Here is a 19,120-nt window from a genome sequence, read left to right as displayed (position 1 = left end):
TGCACGCAAGTTTTATACACTGAATTTTCACACACACATTTTGCTCACAAATTATTAGTCAATGAAATGGTCAGCATAATTTGATGTATAAAAATTCAGTTTGGCAAAAATCAACCGGTACATAAATTCAGTGCTCAAAAAAGCTGTCATAATAAAGACAAACATTCACACTATTAGTTGTTTTTGCCGGCATGTTGAAGCACCACAGGTAGAGACATCGTAGTTACACACATCTTTACATTTCCATGGGAATTCCTCTTCAAGAAGATCAGTTTCAAAGAGACTTACTATTTTATAGTGCATTGTGTCCTCACAACCAACTGGTACGGTGTTTTCCACCATATATCAACTACTGTATATATCATCTTATGGCTGAATACCCCTTTTAAAACCACAAACACTCAACACTTCTGATTCCCAACACGTTTTTTGTCTTAAATAAAAGGTGAAGAATAAAAACAAACAAACAGCAGAAGTAAGAACATCTGAAAAGGGTTCCCAGCAGGTACAAGACATTGAAACAACGTTGATTATACGTACTTGTACTGTAAAAACTGACTTTAAAACAACGTTGCAAAAAAGTTGTATGTTGGATCCACATTGTTGGTTAGGAAACGACTAAAATTCAATGTCAAATAAACGTCACAACCTGACATTGATTAAAAGCATGTTGTTTCAACGTTAGGTTTGAGTTGCTCAAGGTCAGAACCTAATTCAACAAGTTCTCAACGTTGTTTTAAGGTTTTGTGCCTGCTGGGTGACCAGCTGAGTGTGTTTGGTGTCCAGGCCTTTAAAAGGTATTCCAAGTGATGGTGTTTAAGGTGCCGTAGGAGTCTTTGTCAGCTGCTTCCGGAGTTGTCGATTGTCACTGAGGTGTGGCGCGGCCAGCTGCTAACAGGCGTTGCTCTTCAGGTGCTGGGTTTGGAGCGGCTTCACGTGATACTCGTAGATCTTCAGCGCCGGGCCCAACTTTATGGACAGGCCCGTCAGGACGTCATTACGCGTCATCAGGAGGAGCGACTTGCCGTCGATTTCCTGTCAGGCGGAGGTAGATTTCATTGCTATTGACACCCAAGACACAAAGGGAGATGGGTGTTCGGGGGTGGGGAGTCCAACCTGATCTTGGAACGCCGTGGCTTGCTCCTCGAAGCCTGTCGCTTTAAAGTAATTGACCACGTCAGCAACCGCCCAGTTGGCTGGGTCTGGAAGCTGACCGTTCTCCACTGGGCTGTGAACACTGGACACAATGTTGGCGATTACGGTGAGATGGGTGTTCATGTCATCATTATGTACAGCACTGTGGAAACCTCTTAGTTTGCAGCACCACTTTCAGTATAGGTCATACTTGCCAACCCTCCCGGATTTTCCGGGAGACTCCCGAAATTCAGCGCCTCTCCCGAAAACCTCCCGGGACAAATTTTCTCCCGAAAATCTCCCGAAATTCAGGCGGACTCAGGTCCTCCACAATATAAAAAAGCGTACCTGCCCAATCACGTTATAACTATAGAATGATGGAGGGCGAGTTCTTGGTTTCTTATGTGGGTTTATTGTTAGGCAGTTTCATTAACGTCCTCCCAGCGTGGCAACAACACACAACAACAGCAGTCACTTTTTTGTATACCGTAAAGCAGTTCGTCTGCCGTAAACAGCAATGTTGTGACACTCTTAAACAGGACAATACTGCCATCTAGTGCATTTGATGAAAGCACTTTTGTGCGTGCCACACAGCAATGCTCAGAGAGGGTGTTCAGCATGGTTCGAAAAATAGTGACAGAGAATAGAACAAGGATGGACAATTCAACCCTTAACTCAACAATGAGTAGATGAGTGTTATGTGTGTGTATATGTGGAAATAAATCAACACTGAAATTCAAGTATTTCTCTTATTTATATATATATATATATATATATATATATATATATATATATATATATATATATATATATATATATATATATATAAATAATAAAAAATATATATATATGTAAATATATATACACATATATAATAAAATAAATAAATATATATATATATATATATATATATAGCTAGATATCACTGAACGTCAAGTATTTCCTATATATATATATATATATATATATATATATATATACATATATATAGCTAGATATCACTGAACGTCAAGTATTTCCTATATATATATATACACACATATATATATATATATATATATATATATATATATATGAAATACTTGACTTGGTGAATTCTAGCTGTAAATATACTCCTCCCCTTTTAGCCACGCCCCCAACCATGCCCCCGTCCCACCCCGACCACGCCCACCCCCCGAAATCGGAGGTCTCAAGGTTGGCAAGTATGGTATAGGTGGTGGTCAGTCAGAGGACTTCTGAACGCAAGTAAACCAGGTGGTGGGCCACCAAACCAACATGGCCACTGTGCCACCAACAGAGTGTGAACTATCTGAGTACGCAAGTGGCCGAGGTCTTACCACTAATAGCAGATACCAGATAAAAATGCAAAATCCGCAATGGTGTCCATCATTATACTTTATAAAAAAAAAATATGCAGACTGATCTCAAGGATTATCTGTCGGTCGTATGCCCAGACAGGTGGAATGATCTGGCTCTCCAGGCATCATTCTACACCACAAAACAGATGAAACTTGGAAAAGCATGGAGGTCTACAACTTCTTTGTGTATGTCTAGGTCAAGGACATTGGTATCAGGACGCTCCTGGATAAATATGTATCGCTTTTGTAAGGGTAAGGTTGTATTTCATGATTAAACTTCACGTCTATTGCCATGTTTGTTGTTGTTGTTGTTGTTGTTACACACGCCACTTACAAGTAGTGTGTTTTCCTTGTCTTTATCAAAATATAACTATATATGTCAACATTGTGTATGTGCTGAAATATATATTTATGATTGTTTATCAAAATATAACTATATATGTCAACATTGTGTATGTGCTGAAAGATTAATTTATGATTGTTTATCAAAATATAACTATAGATGTCAACATTGTGTATGTGCTGAAAGATTAATTTATGATTGTTTATCAAAATATAACTATATATGTCAACATTGTGTATGTTCTGAAAGATTAATTTATGATTGTTTATCAAAATGTAACTATAGATGTCAACATTGTGTATGTGCTGAAAGATTCATTTATGATTGTTTATCAAAAGATAACTATAGATGTCAACATTGTGTATGTGCTGAAAGATTCATTTATGATTGTTTATCAAAATATAACTATAGATGTCAACATTGTGTATGTGCTGAAAGATTCATTTATGATTGTTTATCAAAATATAACTATAAATGTCAACATTGTGTATGTGCTGAAAGATTCATTTATGATTGTTTATCAAAATATAACTAGATGACAACATTGTGTATTTGCTGAAATATATATTTATGATTGTTTATCAAAATATAACTATATATGTCAACATTGTGTATGTGCTGAAAGATTCATTTATGATTGTTTATCAAAATATAACTATAGATGTCAACATTGTGTATGTGCTGAAAGATTTATTTATGATTGTTTATCAAAATATAACTATAGATGTCAACATTGTGTACCGGTATGTGCTGAAAGATTCATTTATGATTGCTGCCTTTGGTAAAAAACTTAACTCTTATAGGTTTTGCTCACATTTTTCTCATATTTAGTTAGACTCGCCGAGTTGGTGATTTACGAAACACTCATAAGAAAATGTGTTTTAAGAACCCAGAAACAAGATAAAATACAAATAATGTCAAGATAATACTTCAATGGAAAATGCTAATCGTTAAAAGTATATCAAACAAACGTTTAACAAAGTGATCACTGCAAACTTGTGTTATTCGACTGTGCCTTCTTGGACTCAAGTGTGAGCTACTTTTCTTGTCTTCTCTTGTGAAATCTTGCACTCTTCCGCCCTTTTTGATTGCCTATCATGGAACTCTGAAGAAATGTTTACCCTTTTCTCGATTTGAACGGTTCAAACAACACAAGCATAGGGCATTTTTCTTCCAGAAAGGCTAAATGCTGGTCAGAACGCTTTGACAACAGACGCTCGCTAGCCCACCACTTGGAGCCTCGCATATGTAATGAGCCGGACGTGACGTCAGGTGAATACAAGCTATTGTAGACATCTGCCTCTTGCATGCGTTTTGTCCATCGTTTGTTAGTTGGTTCGTGGAAATATGCTGGTTGACTGTTCCATTCATGCCCAAATGTATGGAGGTTCATTTGTGTCTTTATTACGAAAGCTTTTTTTGGACACCAAATTTATGTAACTAAAATTTTGGGTTTGAATTTCATTAAATTATTATTATTATTTTTACATCAAATTATGCTGACAATTTCACTGAATAAGAATTTGTTAGCAACGTGTTTTAAAATTCATTTTTTTCACAATAATCTCAAATATTATTATCAAGGCTGAAATATATATTTATAAATAAACACTAATCAAATATACTGCAAACCAAGGGACCTATCCATTGAGTTTGAACGGATAATCACAGTCTTGGTCAAAAGTTGACATACACTTGTAAAGAACATAATGTCATGGCTGTCTTGAGTTTCCAATACTTTCTACAACTCTTATTTTTTTGTGATAGAGTGATTGGAGCACATACTTGTTGGTCACAAAAAAAATTCATGAAGTTTGGTTCTTTTATGAATTTATTATGGGTCTACTGAAAATGTGCTGGGTCAAAAGTATACATACAGCAATGTTAATATTTGCTTACATGTCCCTTGGCAAGTTTACCTGCAATAAGGCGCTTTTGGTAGCCATCCACAAGCTTCTGGTTGAATTTTTTACCATTCCTCTTCACAAAATTGGTGCAGTTCAGCTAAATTTGTTGGTTTTCTGACATGGACTTGTTTCTTCAGCATTGTCCACACGTTTAAGTCAGAACTTCAGGAAGGCCATTCTAAAACCTTAATTCTAGCCTGATTTAGCCATTCCTTTACCACTTTTGACGTGTGTTTGGGGTCATTGTCCTGTTGGAACACCCAACTGTGCCCAAGACCCAACCTCCGGGCTGATGATTTTAGTATGTCCTGAAGAATTTGGAGTTAATCCTCCTTATTCATTGTCCCATTTACTCTCTGTAAAGCACCAGTTCCATTGGCAGCAAAACAGGCCCAGAGCATAATACTACCACCACCATGCTTGACGGTAGGCATGGTCCTGGGATTAAAGGCCTCACCTTTTCTCCTCCAAACATATTGCTGGGTATTGTGGCCAAACAGCCCATTTTTTGTTTTATCCAACCATAGAACTTTCCTCCAGAAGGTCTTATCTTTGTCCATGTGATGTCAGACCAAATATTAACAATGCTATATGTATACTTTTGACCTAGCAGATTTGGTCACATTTTCAGTAAACCCATAATAAATTCATAAAAGAACCAAACTTCATGAATGTTTGTTGTGACCAACAAGTATGTGCTCCAATCACTCTATCACAAAAAAATAAGAGTAGTAGAAATTATTGGAAACTCAAGACAGCCATGACATTATGTTCTTTACAAGTGTATGTAAACTTTTGACCATGACTGTATATAGCCTATTATTTGCACACTATTGACAGGTGATGTACTGAAAACAGTGCTGCCGAAACTGGATGTAAACAAAGCGCACGCCATTGTCTGGAGCGTTGTCAGCATGTCTGTGATATGAACCTAACCAGATATACAGCCATCTACAAAATGTGCAAATATTAAGAAGAGAAAGTCCAACTGTAGCAACAGTGCCAAGCAAGTGTGACGTCATGCTTCCTGTAGCTTGCCTCTTTTCCTCAGCGAAATCGAGGCACAGAAGTTAAGAGTCTCTAAACATGACTACATTTTATAATAACACCAAAAGAAGATTATATTTGTTCCTAGTTTTTTTTATAATAAAAAAAAAGTCATTAAAGTCTCCAGAATGACACTTCTCAGAGTACCTTGTACAATAAGCAACAATTGAAAATATGGCAAAAGGATATACAAATATATCTTAATACTAATCAATAATAACAGGTTTGTTTTTAAATGTATGTGTACACTTTTTTAGCCTTTTTATCCAATCCAATGGACTTTATTTATATAGCAAATTTTAGACAACAATACAAGTTTCACAAAGTGCTGCACAAAAGTTAAAACACATTTCGATGCAGGATAAAACAGAGTCAATTGCAAAAAACACTAGTGAATTTTTGTATTTTTTTAAGACAATCGTATCATCATAGCAGATTAGGCAAATTATTCGATGACGTCACACCCACACCACTGATCACGCCCCCACTGCCACAGGTATCTTGGGGAAACCCTGTATACATAACATGCAACAGAAGTCTTCTTTTGATATCATTTGGATCAATATGGCTTATAGTGTATGAACACCTCAGAAAATGTGGGGTCTTCAAACACTGTAAGCAAAATTCTAATAAATACAGACTAAAAACAATTGATCATTTAAATAGCTATGCCCAATCCTAATTCTGCTCATTATTATTATTACTTGATGTTTCCTTACAGTCCCTCTCCATCTTGGAACCCGGACCTGGTTCTGAACAGAAAATAACTGGCTTTTTCCCAAATTATTTGCCACTGCTGACTCGCCCTCTGTCCAATTAGACTTTTGCTTTCTCTCTTAGATAACTTCAGGTTTACATCAATCTCATCTTTCTTGGTTGCTGTTTTTGCGAGCCTATCTGCTCTTTCATTTCCCAGTATTCCCACATGAGCAAGTACCCATACAAATACAACTTCTCTTCCTTCGCTCATCATTCTGGAGTGGATAAATATAATTTCATGCTGATGACACTGAGCATTTCCTGACTCAATAGTTGTAAGAGTTGAAAGAGAATCACTACATATTAATGTCTTCCTGTATTCACGTTCTTCAGCCCATTCCAGTGCCATTAATATGGCAAACATTTCAGACTGCATACACACTAATATCTGATGTTCTCTTGCAACACCCAAACTAGTGATCCGGTACCGATATTGCTGACCGGGTCTTATTCTCTGGGTCCTTGGATCCATCCGTAAATATCTGAGTCCAGTGATTATATTTGGTTACAACCAGGTTATAAAACTCACCAACCATATCTGCATTCCTCTTTCTTTGTTTAACTGACAGTAATTCAAGGTCTACTATTGGTGTTCCAAATAGCCATAGAGGATGAGTTGGCCACACTACAGTCTATACCCAACACACCCATACTCTGAGCTATCGGATTTCCTTTCCAGCCAAAACAGTTTATTTCACCACTTTCTCTCTCCCAGTATGCCTGGGTCAAAACTTTTCCCTGGTGAGACTCTCCATGTCCTCTCAAATGAATCCAATAATAAGCTAAATTTGGTCTCTTCTCACTTGTAAAGGCATTTCTCCTGCTTCTACTTGTAAAACTCACACCGCTGATCTTCTCACTGCACCCAAGCATATTCTTAAAGCCTGACATTGAATCACATGCAGTTTTGAGAGGCTAGATTTAGCAGAAGATCTGTAGACTATACAGCCATAGTCAATTCGGGATCTTATCAAAGCTACCGTATTTTTCGGACTATAAGTCGCAGTTTTTTTCATAGTTTGGCCGGGCTCCAGTGCGATTTATATGTTTTTTTCCTTCTTTATTATGCATTTTCGGCAGGTGCGACTTATACTCCGGTGCGACTTCATACCTGCCAACTTTTGAAATCAGAAAAACCTAGTCGCCAGGGTCCAGGGGCCGCAGGCCCCGATAGGTCCAGGACAAAGTCCTGGTGGGGGGTTCCTTCGCCCCCCGACGCAAAATGATTATTAGCATTCAGACAGGTTAAAATGTTGCTAACACCATCACTTTTCTATCAGTCACAGTGACTTTTCAAAACAAAAATATTACAGCAAAAATCATATGGGTTGATTGACATGTTTATTCTGTAAGCTAACTTCAATAGTTTGAAATTATTTTGACGGTTAATGCCAGTTATCCTGTCAACCTTTCACAAGACTTCAATTTGTTAATTGAAAGTATAAACAGTATAAACAACTTTTACAGTAAACAAATGGTAAAACAGCACTAAACAATTCCATTTAAAAAAAAATTGGTGTCATTATTAACTTTCTGTCCAAGATTGTATAATCTACTGCCTTGTTCAATTGTAAAAAATATTCTGTGCCTAAAATTCACATTTCTATCACAATTATCATACTGTAAACATGGTAAGCTAACTTCATTAAAATGAATAGTCCTGTCAATAGAATGGAATTACAATTCAAATGTAGTTTTTTTGTAAGCCTTTCAAAATAATTCAAAATATGAAAAATTAATGAAAATTAATTTAAGCCATCAGACACTTGAAAAGTGGCACATCACATCTCTAATGTAATCATTTGAACTTTTCAACAGAAATAGCACTGCAAAAATATTAAGGACATACTTCTGTATTTTGGTAGTTATGCTGTCAACATTTAACAAGATTTCTTCAACTTGGACTTGAAAGCATAAATAGTATAAACACTTTTAACAGTATAACAGTACTAAACAATTCCAATAGATAACATTGGTGTCATTACCTTTTTGTTTGCTCAATTATTGCCTCCGTAAATAAAACTTCGGCATTTATCACATCCAAAGAATCTGTTTGGGCGACGAAAAACGTTGAAAGTTTTCCACTTGTATCGCTAGCAACGGCATTAGACTTGTGTTTTTTTGTCCCAACGTGGTCTTTTACATCGCTAATTCCTCCGTGTCCGATCGAAAAATCTTGTCTGCACAAGGTTCAATTCGCGTAGTTTTCACCCTTTTTGGAACGGATAATTATTCCCGGATAGGCTTTTGAATATTCTTCACGGCAGTTTTCTTTTCGGTTTAAGACTCGTATGCGATTTTTCCCCGGCTGATTCCATGATCGTTCGCTCGTTTGGAAACAATGGCCTCGTGCTTGGCAGCGGTGCTATAAATAGCCTCGCGCATGGCATTCGGAATGGCTCGATAGGAAGTTACGGGAAGCAGTGTCGATTGTCATTGTTGTTACGCGATTTCGTGAATAAAACTTTTTAAAAAATGTTTTATTTAATTAATGAAAAACCGTATTTTTTATCACTGCAACCGTAACCCGGAATAGGTTGATGAAAACCGTACTAATTACGGGAAAACCGGAGTAGTTGGCAGGTATGCGACTTATACTCCGAAAAATACGGTATATAAATAAATGTCAATTACTTAAAATCCGCACCCCACCTTGTACCTGCAAGGCATCTCATCAAATTGAGACCACCATTTAATATGTACTCGCCAGGTCAATCTTTGGTCAAAATGCACTCCTAAAAAACACAATGTTTCCACAGTTTCAAGACTAGTACCAGAGACTTTGTTTCACCCGGGCACCGGCATTTTGCTTTCTGACGTCACAACGCACAATGCGTAATGACACCATTGCCAACTACTGCCATCGATCAGGAAACCGTTTGAAAAAAAATGGCAAGCAATTCTATGGAGTTGATACACAGGGAACCGGTTTTCAATTCCCAAACCAAATTATATAATACTGTTTTATTATAGTGTATGGTTAAATTGAAAAAACAATACAGATTTGATACAGCCAAAATTAAATATATTTACAACGTATTTGCTCCGAATCAACACCTGCTACTTTTTGAAGTTAAAGTCAATACACACAAACTATAGGAAGAAATGTCCTTAGCCTTTTATAATCGCAAAAAACAGTCAATGGTGTCATGCAGGTCATTTTCAGTGTGACTTCACCTTTTGGCGTTGACAGAACCATTTGCCTTGTCTTCCATGCCGGCTGCAACGCAAACAAGAAAGATCCGTTATGACAATCATCACCAAACAATGTTCCTGCTAGTATATTTCCGACATGCATGCAATTACAATACGATTAATGCTTTAACATGTAATATCGGAAATTATCGATATCGGTTTCAAAAAGTAAAATGTATGACTTTTTAAAACGCCGCTGTGTACACGGACGTAGGGAGAAGTACAAAGCGCCAATAAACCTTAAAGGCACTGCCTTTGCGTGCCGGCCCAGTCACATAATATCTACGGCTTTTCACACACACAAGTGAATGCAAGCCATACTTGGTTAACAGCCATACAGGTCACACTGAGGGTGGCCGTATAAACAACTTTAACACTGTTACAAATAACTTGTAACTTTAACACTGTTACAAATATGCGCCACACTGTGAACCCACACCAAACAAGAATGACAAACACATTTCAGGAGAACATCCGCACCGTAACACAACATAAACACAACAGAACAAATACCCAGAACCCCTTGCAGCACTAATTCTTCCGGGACGCTACAATATACACCCCCCGCTACCCCCTACCCCTAAACCCCGTCCTCTCTCAGAGAGAGCATGTCCCAAATTCCAAGCTGCTGTTTTGAGGCATGTTAAAAAAAATAATGCACTTTGTGACTTCAATAATAAATATGGCAGTGCCATGTTGGCATTTTTTTCCCATAACTTGAGTTGATTTATTTTGGAAAACCTTGTTACATTGTTTAATGCATCCAGCGGGGCATCACAACAAAATTACCGTATTTCCTTGAATTAGCGCCGGGGCGGTAATTAATTTAAAACCTCTTCTCACTCCGGCGCTTACCAAAGGCATGCGGTAAATTTAGGCATGCGCTGATAAATTTGAGTGTGATGTAAGGATGCCATCATGACATCGCTTAATGCCGCAATAAAATTTAAAGCACAATGAATCATCCCGGGAGTTCTTTTTGTTTGGGTCTGAAAATGTTACCTGTACAACTGCATCAAAATGACTCATATTTGACACACGCAGCTATATTAATAAAACATTTTTTCAAAATAAAGCGCTTTGAAAGACGCAACTCCAACAACAAAAAGTCAGCTCTCCACCACTACAAACTAGGGATGTCCCGATCCGATATTTGGATCGGATCGGCCGCCGATATTTGAAAAAAAAGCGTATCGGCAAGGCATGGGAAAATGCAGATCCAGATCCAGTTAAAAAAAAAAAACTCCGCTCCGTGTTTTCCAACGCACAGATTTAAATAGTACATTCCACTTTTCTGCTGCTCCCTAAGTTCCGTTCCGCATTTTCCAGCACACCTTCAACACATCCACACGTCTGTGGATTCTCACGCAGTTGCTTTTAGCTGCTGGCATTACACGACAGGCTCTCTCACTCTTTTCTGTGTCTCCCTCTCACAGACAGCAAGCGCACCTTCTTACACTCGTCACATACTGTCACGACACACGTCACATACTGTCATGACACACGTCACATACGTATACGTCCTCCCCGAGCAGAGAGGTAGCTGCATGGCTAACGTTAGCTGTGATGCTAGCGCAGCCGTGCGAGCAACGCTCCCTTTAAGGTGCGCGCTTGTGCAATTGCGCACTGTTTAAACGTCCTCTGCACATAGCAATTATATGTCACGCACAAAATCAAATAAAAAAATAAGCGCATAACAATTTTCGACACACGGACACGACAGAGAAAACAGTTTTCGTCATCATTGTTCAAATATTATAACATCTGTCGAGACGCTTATCTCCATTCGGTGCCACACGCCCACACCATTAAAATGCAGAGGCAAAAATGTCCACATTAACACCGTATGAAAAAATTAGTGATTTTTTTTAGTTGTGATTTCCTTCTCTGCATGAAAGTTTAAAAGTAGCATATATTAATGCAGTATGAAGAAGAATGTTTTAATGTAGACATGCAAGCCTTGAAAGAAAATTTTGAAAATCAAGACTACATTTCCTGCAAATGGGTGCATTTCTACCCTATATTTTAACTTTAGATTTATTCTCATATCAAACTCTTTTGGCTGTCTTTTTGACACTTACATCCGGCGCCCCCCTCCACAACCTGGATTATAAATAATGTAAATAATTCAATGTGATTATCTTGTGTGATGACTGTATTATGATGATAGTATATATCTGATAGTATATATCTGTATCATGAATCAATTTAAGTGGACCCCGACTTAAACAAGTTGAAAAACTTATTGGGGTGTTACCATTTAGTGGTCAATTGTACGGAATATGTACTTCACTGTGCAACCTACTAATAAAAGTCTCAATCAATCAATCAAAACACATAGAATCATTATACTGCTGTGATTATATGCATCAAGTGTTCATTCAAGGCTAAGGCAAAATATCGAGATATATATCGTGTATCGCAATATGGCCTTAAAATATCGCAATATTAAAAAAAAGGCCATATCGCCCAGCCCTTGTTTCAATGATGCCATTTCTGTTTGTCATGTATAATTTTGTGTTTATCCTTGAATAAACAGGTCAGTTTCTTGTTACCAACCATTGTGTATTATTCAAACTCCCCTAATTCAGCTGGCTAGTTGTTATCAAGAGTACTAAAACCCTTTTCAACATGATTCTGACAACTAAGTAGGCTAAATAACTTTAAACTTTAATACATGCTCGGATAGGCCATTATCGGTCAGTATCGGTCAGTATCGGTATCGGATCGGAAGTGCAAAAACAATATCGGTATCGGATCGGAAGTGCAAAAACCTGGATCGGGACATCCCTACTACAAACTAACACAATATTAATAATAAGAATTGCAATTATATAAAACGTAGTAGGTAAGTGACTTACCCGGCGGTAATTCTAGGCATACGCTAATTATTTTGCAAAACGAGTTTGACCCGGCGGTAAATCGAGGCATGCGCATACTTTATACCCGGCGGCAATTCAAGGAAATACGGTAGGCATAATAATGTGTTAATTCCACGACTGTATATATCGGTATCGGTTGATAATTGAAAATTGGAAAACTATGGCATAAGAGGTGTTTCACAACAGTGGTTAAGTAGTTATTTAAGTAATAGATCTCAATATGTGGAAATCAATAAGACTAAATCACAGCCAAGAAGAGTAACTTGTGGGGTTCCACAAGGCTCGGTATTGGGACCTAAGATATTTATACTATATTTAAATGATATTTGTTCAGTATCTAATAAATTGAAATTTATTATGTTTGCAGATGATACAAATGTATATTGTTCAGGAGAAGACTTGAAGGAAGTGTTGAGGGTAATAGAGGTTGAGTTGATTCAGCTAAAAAAATGGTTTGATATCAATAAGTTATCATTAAATGATAAGAAAACTAAATTTATGGTGTTTAGTGGTGCAAGAACAAATCGTGAAGTAAAATTAAAATTAAATCAAGTGGAAATTGATAGAGTATATGAAACTAAATTTTTGGGAATAATAATTGATCATAAATTATGTTGCAAACCGCATATTGAATATATAAAGGGAAAAATATCCAAATCCATTGCCATTCTTTATAAAGTAAAACACATGCTGAATAAGAAATGTCTGCATATGTTATATTATTCTTTTATTTTTCCATATTTAACATATTGTGTTGGAGTTTGGGGAAATGTTTATAGAACAAACATAGACCCGATAATCCATCCATCCGTTTTCTACCGCTTATTCCCTTTTGGGGTCGCGGGGGGGCGCTGGAGCCTATCTCAGCTACAATCGATAATTAAACTTCAAGAAAGGGTAATTAGAATAATACACAAAGCGTGCTACTATGAACATACCAATCCATTATTTATAAGTTCTAATGTGTTAAAATTTTCAGGTATTGTGTTTTTAAAAACAATGGAAATTATGTTTCGAGTAAAGAACAACAGCCTTCCAGCTTGTATTCTTAGGTTATTTCAATTAAGAGGAGAAAACCATAATCTACGGGGGGTATTGATTTTTGAAATAGGTAAAGCAAGAACGAATATTAAATACAAATGTATTTCAGTTTTAGGAGTTAAATGGTGGAACAAGCTCAGTGATGAGTTGAAGACATGTACTTCTTTGTTAAGGTTTAAGAAAACATTGAAAGGTGAGATAATTGAAAATTATAAAATATAGTAACAAGTACTTTCATCCCATTGATTTTGATTTTTGATTTTTTTTTTTTTAACATTGATGTTCCAGGTAATCTTATTTTCAGTGAAGGTATAGGATAGGCAAATATAAGCTTTGGCTTCAGCCTATTCCTTTTTCGGTCATGCTTTTTCTTTTCTTTTCTTTTCCTTTTGTGTGTAAATGTGTATGATTGTTATACTGTATATGTATAGTCTGTACTCTTAAACTGGTCACACAAAATGGTTAATGGTTGATTATATGACCGAAATAAACTTATTTCATTCATTCATTCATATCGGAATCGGTAATTAAGAGTTGGACAATATCGGCAAAAAAGCCATTATCGGACATCTCTACTAAAAAATATGTGTTTTTGTCTTGCATAATGATAGTGAACGATAAGCAAAATTCCACCCAAAAAGTGCAGTTCCACTTCGATGAAGAAAGCAGAAATGCCTTATCGTCACACATCCTTTCCAGACTTTGGCGGGCCACATAAAACGATGTGGCGGGCCAGATGTGGCCCCCGGGCCTTGAGTTTGACACCTGTGGTGTCCAGATCGATCATAACAATCGTACTTACCTTCCGTAACGTTGCAGTTGATTTTCATCAGGTGTGGTTTTGTTTGGGCAAGAGTTTATATTATGTTTTCCAGGTGGAACATCATCCTTCCTTCGGGGCCTGCTGCAGTGTTGGGAGGAAAAACAAACATGAGCACGGGTGGTAAACAAAACAAACATGGGGTGGTAAACAAAGCTGTAACAACTACAAATCCATCCATTTTTCTACCATTTATTTGGGCGGAAGGCGGGGTACACCCTGGACAAGTCGCCATCTCATCGCAGGGCCAACACAGATAGACAGACAACATTCACACACTAGGGGCCAATTTAGTGTTGCCAATCAACCAAGTGCATGTTTTTGGAGGGGAGAACATGCAAACTCCACGCAGAAAGATCCCGAGCCCGGGGTCGAACCCAGGACCTTCGTATTGTGAGGCACACGCACTAACCCCTGTACCACCGTGCTGCCCAACTACCAACTAACTGTGGCCAAAAAGACTCCCTTTAAGCACGACTTTCATTCAAAATAGCATCATAGCGTCAACACAATTCCACGCACGTCCAGCGACGCCGACTAACTTCACCAGTGGAACACTTCGTAGCCCAAATGAGTGAAAAAGTCACAGTAAACATGAAATAAAGGAGCTTCCTTTCCTTATTTATCGAGCTAACGCGGACAGTTAGCTGGCGTTGCTAATACAAATTCGAAGACATTTAATATTTGTGTTGTTTTTTTTGACAATAAAGGCCAGTCAAAGTTAAACACTTACACATGGCGATACAAACTTTCCGGCTCCCCGTGGTGTGTTTTCGGCGTAATATGAGCTTATTTATTTGATCAAATCACAAATTAATCAAAGCCAAACTAGCTCCTCGGCGTCATAGCTTCCTCCGCCCACGTCACTAGAGGATCATGGGAAATGTAGTTCTTCTCCTATTGTGTCTCGGAGTGCGGAGTTGGCCTTGCAAATATTATTACTATTAGACTTTTGTCTTGTTAACCTTTTATGTTGTTTTAAAAAAAAAAAAATTAAGTCCTGTACTTCGATCACAAAAAACAAAAATACTCTCCATTTCTATACAGTTTAAAGACAATAAAAATAATGTGTGTCCAAAAATGAGCTGGAAGAAGCAAAAGCTTATAACGTCTTTCCCCATCATTCAGATATAAAAACTGTATCAACAATTATTTTGTATATATATGCATATATATATATATATATATATATATATATATATATATATATATATATATATATATATATATATATTAGAGATGCGCGGATAGGCAATTATTTAATCCGCAACCGCATCAGAAAGTCGTCAACCATCCGCCATCCACCCGATGTAACATTTGATCAGAACCGCACCTGCCCGCACCCGCCCGTTGTTATATATCTAATATAGACGATGCAAGGCATTAGTGAGGTTATAAAGCTTTTGCCTGTTAAAGAAAGGAGACTGATCCAATGCAGCACAGACATTCGCGTGCCACGCTGTCACGACCCAGACGCACACCAGTGCGCAATCATATGGGAGCCGCGCTGAGCGCACCTCCAAGCGCGTCTCGCTGCCGGCGACGGCCGGGTATGGGCCCGACGCTCCAGCGCCATCCATTTTCAGGGCTAGTTGATTCGGCAGGTAAGTTGTTACACACTCCTTAGCGGGTTCCGACTTCCATGGCCACCGTCCTGCTATCTATATCAACCAGGGTGAGCCCCACCCCTTTCGTGACCCCTGTTACGCGCCCCCGGCAACAGGGGTGGCGGGCAGGTAAGCTGCGCGGGCGGAGTGACCCCTGTTACGAGCCCCCGGCCACGGGGGTGGCGGGCAGGTAAGCTGCTTACCTGCTGCGCGTGACGCCGGCCGCGGCGAAGGCGGACGAGGCGGGGTGTCGGTGCGGTGGGCGCGGTGGTGACCCTGGACGTGCGTCGGGCCCTTCTCGCGGATCGCCTCAGCTACGGCTCCCGGTGGGGCCCTCTCGGGGGAAGGGGCCTCGGTCCCGGACCCCGGCGAGGCGTCCCTTCTCCGCTCCGTAAAAGTGTCCATCTCTTTTTTTTTTTTTCTTCTGTTGTGGCATATGCTGCAGGTGCCTGCTCGTTTTTCGTATGTGGGTAACAACATTTAACTATGTATATATATTTCCGAATTGGTTTAACTGCCACCCGCCTGAATCTATTTAAAATCTAATTTTTTTTTTATTTCAACCACCCGACCCGACCCGAACCGCGGATAAAATCTAATTTTTTTTAATTTCATCCGCCCGATCCGCGGATAATCCGCGGACTCCGCGGTTGTGCCCGCAAACCGCGCATCTCTAATATGTACATATATATATATATATATATATATATATATATATATATATATATATATATATATATATATATATATATATATATATATATATATGTATATATATATATAGAGCATGTATATATAGAGCAACCGTGCCATAAACCTGTGGGTTGCAGGTTCGCTCCCCGCCTTTTACCATCCAAAAATTGCTGCCGTTGTGTCCTTGGGCGGGACACTTCACCCTTTGCCCCCGGTGCCACTCACACCGGTGAATTGAATGATGAATGATAGGTGGTGGTCGGAGGGGCCGTTGGCGCAAATTGCAGCCACGCTTCCGTCAGTCTACCCCAGGGCAGCTGTGGCTATGAAAGTAGCTTACCACCACCAGGTGTGAATGATTGATGGGTTCTACATGTAAAGCGACTTTGGGTACTTAGAAAAGCGCTATATAAATCCCAGTTATTATTATTATTATTATTGGTACTTTAACTTAACTTTAACTTTACACATACAAACTGTAGCACACAAAAAAGCACATTTAATAAAAAAAAAACATTATTATGGTCTTACCTTTACTTATAAGTGTGGGAACAGTGGTGTTCGTGTTGGAGGAGTTGTGAATGAATGAAATATGAAATCCGTGCTGCAGTCTGCAGGTGTACCTATTATTGTGTCCCCGCAGTCGTTCAAGGCTCCTCCGGCGCGAGCAATCTTGTTTTTGCACTTTTTGGCTTCTTGTTAAGTGACTTTTTTTGGGTGGATTCGGTCTTGCACGTGGAGGGTTTTGGTGTGGGCTTTGGTTGGTGTGGCGCTCCCGTCGGGGGGTGCAGTCTGCGGCGGAGGTGCATTAACCGGCACCAGGAGGCGGGATTACGCGAGCCTCACGCAGTGCGTCTTCGCAGCAGTTTTATGATTGCTCAGCACAAGAAATACTTTACACACATACAGTTGTTGACAAAATACACTGTACATTATATACCTCAGCTAACTAAACTATGGAAATGTATAATATAGTTCATATAGCAATACGGTCTCACTGCACAGCAGGCCAGCAGTTAGCCGAGTCATTGCGCAATCCATGTTGAGGCACTGAGTGATGTGCCTCAACTGGCTGCTGTTCACCGCACCGTCTCTTCTCAGTATTTGAACGGCAAATGTGAAAATTCAGCGATTTTGAATAAAAATAATCTAAAACTGGTGAAGTTAAATGGAAAATAACTTTATAGTATAATCACTGGATACATATAACAATTTAATTCATTTTTTTTCTTTTTACATTTTTTTTCTTTCCATGATGGCATAGTATATAGTGACTGCATGTCACTATATATATATATTTAATATATATATATATGGGCTGCAACTAACGATTAATTTGATAATCGATTAATCTATCTATTATTACTTCGATTAATCGATTAATAATCGGATAAAAGAGACAAACTACATTTCTATCCTTTCCAGTATTTTATTGGGGAAAAAAACAGCATACTGGCACCATACTTATTTTGATTATTGTTTCTCAGCTGTTTGTACATGTTGCAGTTTATAAATAAAGGTTTATAAAAATAAAAAATAAAATATTGCCTCTGCGTATAGCATAGATCCAACGAATCGATGACTAAATTAATCGCCAACTATTTTTATAATCGATGTTAATCGATGTTAATCGATGTTAATCGATTTAATCGATTAGTTGTTGCAGCCCTAATTATATATACTGTATATATATATATATATATATATACGTTAGGTCAGGAAAAAACACAGAGACTATATCATCCCTACAAGCCTGTTTTGCAGGTTTCCCTTTATTGAAGTGTTTGTGGTTGTTACATGTATATAAGGCACATTACATGGGGGTGTGGCCATTGTTACACAGTAGTGCCTTGCTTCTGTGCCGGCATGATGAGACCAGTTCGTTGTGTTTGTTTAAAGTGGACAAACGAACTGGTCTCATCATGCCAGGGAAACCTGCGAAACAGGCTTGTAGGGATGATGACATAGCCTCTGTGTTTTTTCCTAACCTAACGTATATTCCGCTGTACCCCGGTATTGAGCACTGTATAACAGATAAACCACAGAACCCTCGACTATATATATATATATATATATATATATATATATATATATATATATATATATATATATATATATATATATATATACATATATCCATCCATCCATCTTCTTCCGCTTATCCGAGGTGGGGTCGCGGGGGCAGCAGCCGAAGCAGACAAACCCAGACTTACCTCTCCCCAGCCACTTGGTCCAGCTCCTCCTGGGGGATCCCAAGGTGTTCCAGGACCAGTCAGTAGAAATAGTCTTCCCAACGTGTCCTGGGTCTTCCCCCTGGTATCCTACTTAACTATA

At 38.4% G+C, this 19,120-nt stretch overlaps 1 protein-coding gene across 1 annotated transcript; it reads right to left on the bottom strand.

The window, feature by feature from the left end:
• Positions 1–197: 197 nt before the first annotated feature.
• On the bottom strand, positions 198–15,369 carry samd13 (sterile alpha motif domain containing 13). The gene is made up of 5 exons (XM_061976146.2): positions 15,220–15,369; positions 14,469–14,570; positions 9,726–9,768; positions 1,117–1,237; positions 198–1,035 (listed from the first exon to the last, which is right to left on the bottom strand). Exons 2-5 carry the CDS (start codon positions 14,494–14,496, stop codon positions 892–894), a joined length of 336 nt encoding a protein of 111 aa, XP_061832130.1. The 5' UTR covers positions 14,497–14,570; positions 15,220–15,369; the 3' UTR covers positions 198–891.
• Between the last annotated feature and the right edge of the window lie 3,751 nt (positions 15,370–19,120).

This window comes from Nerophis lumbriciformis, linkage group LG14 (assembly GCF_033978685.3).
Source record: "Nerophis lumbriciformis linkage group LG14, RoL_Nlum_v2.1, whole genome shotgun sequence".
Lineage (NCBI taxonomy): Eukaryota > Metazoa > Chordata > Actinopteri > Syngnathiformes > Syngnathidae > Nerophis > Nerophis lumbriciformis.
Note: the sequence above shows the minus strand (reverse complement) of the source record. Positions and strands in the feature narration are given on the sequence as shown.

What these genes read in the sequence shown, in the direction of transcription:
- samd13 (XM_061976146.2), bottom strand. Translation starts at nt 14,496, where the DNA reads ATGAAAATCAACTGCAACGTTACGGAAG. An exon ending in GGTTCTGTCAACGCCAAAAG is followed by an intron (nt 1,238 to 9,725) that starts GTGAAGTCACAC and finishes CATTGTGTCCAG; the next exon opens with TGTTCACAGCCCAGTGGAGA. An exon ending in CCACGGCGTTCCAAGATCAG is followed by an intron (nt 1,036 to 1,116) that starts GTTGGACTCCCC and finishes TCCGCCTGACAG; the next exon opens with GAAATCGACGGCAAGTCGCT.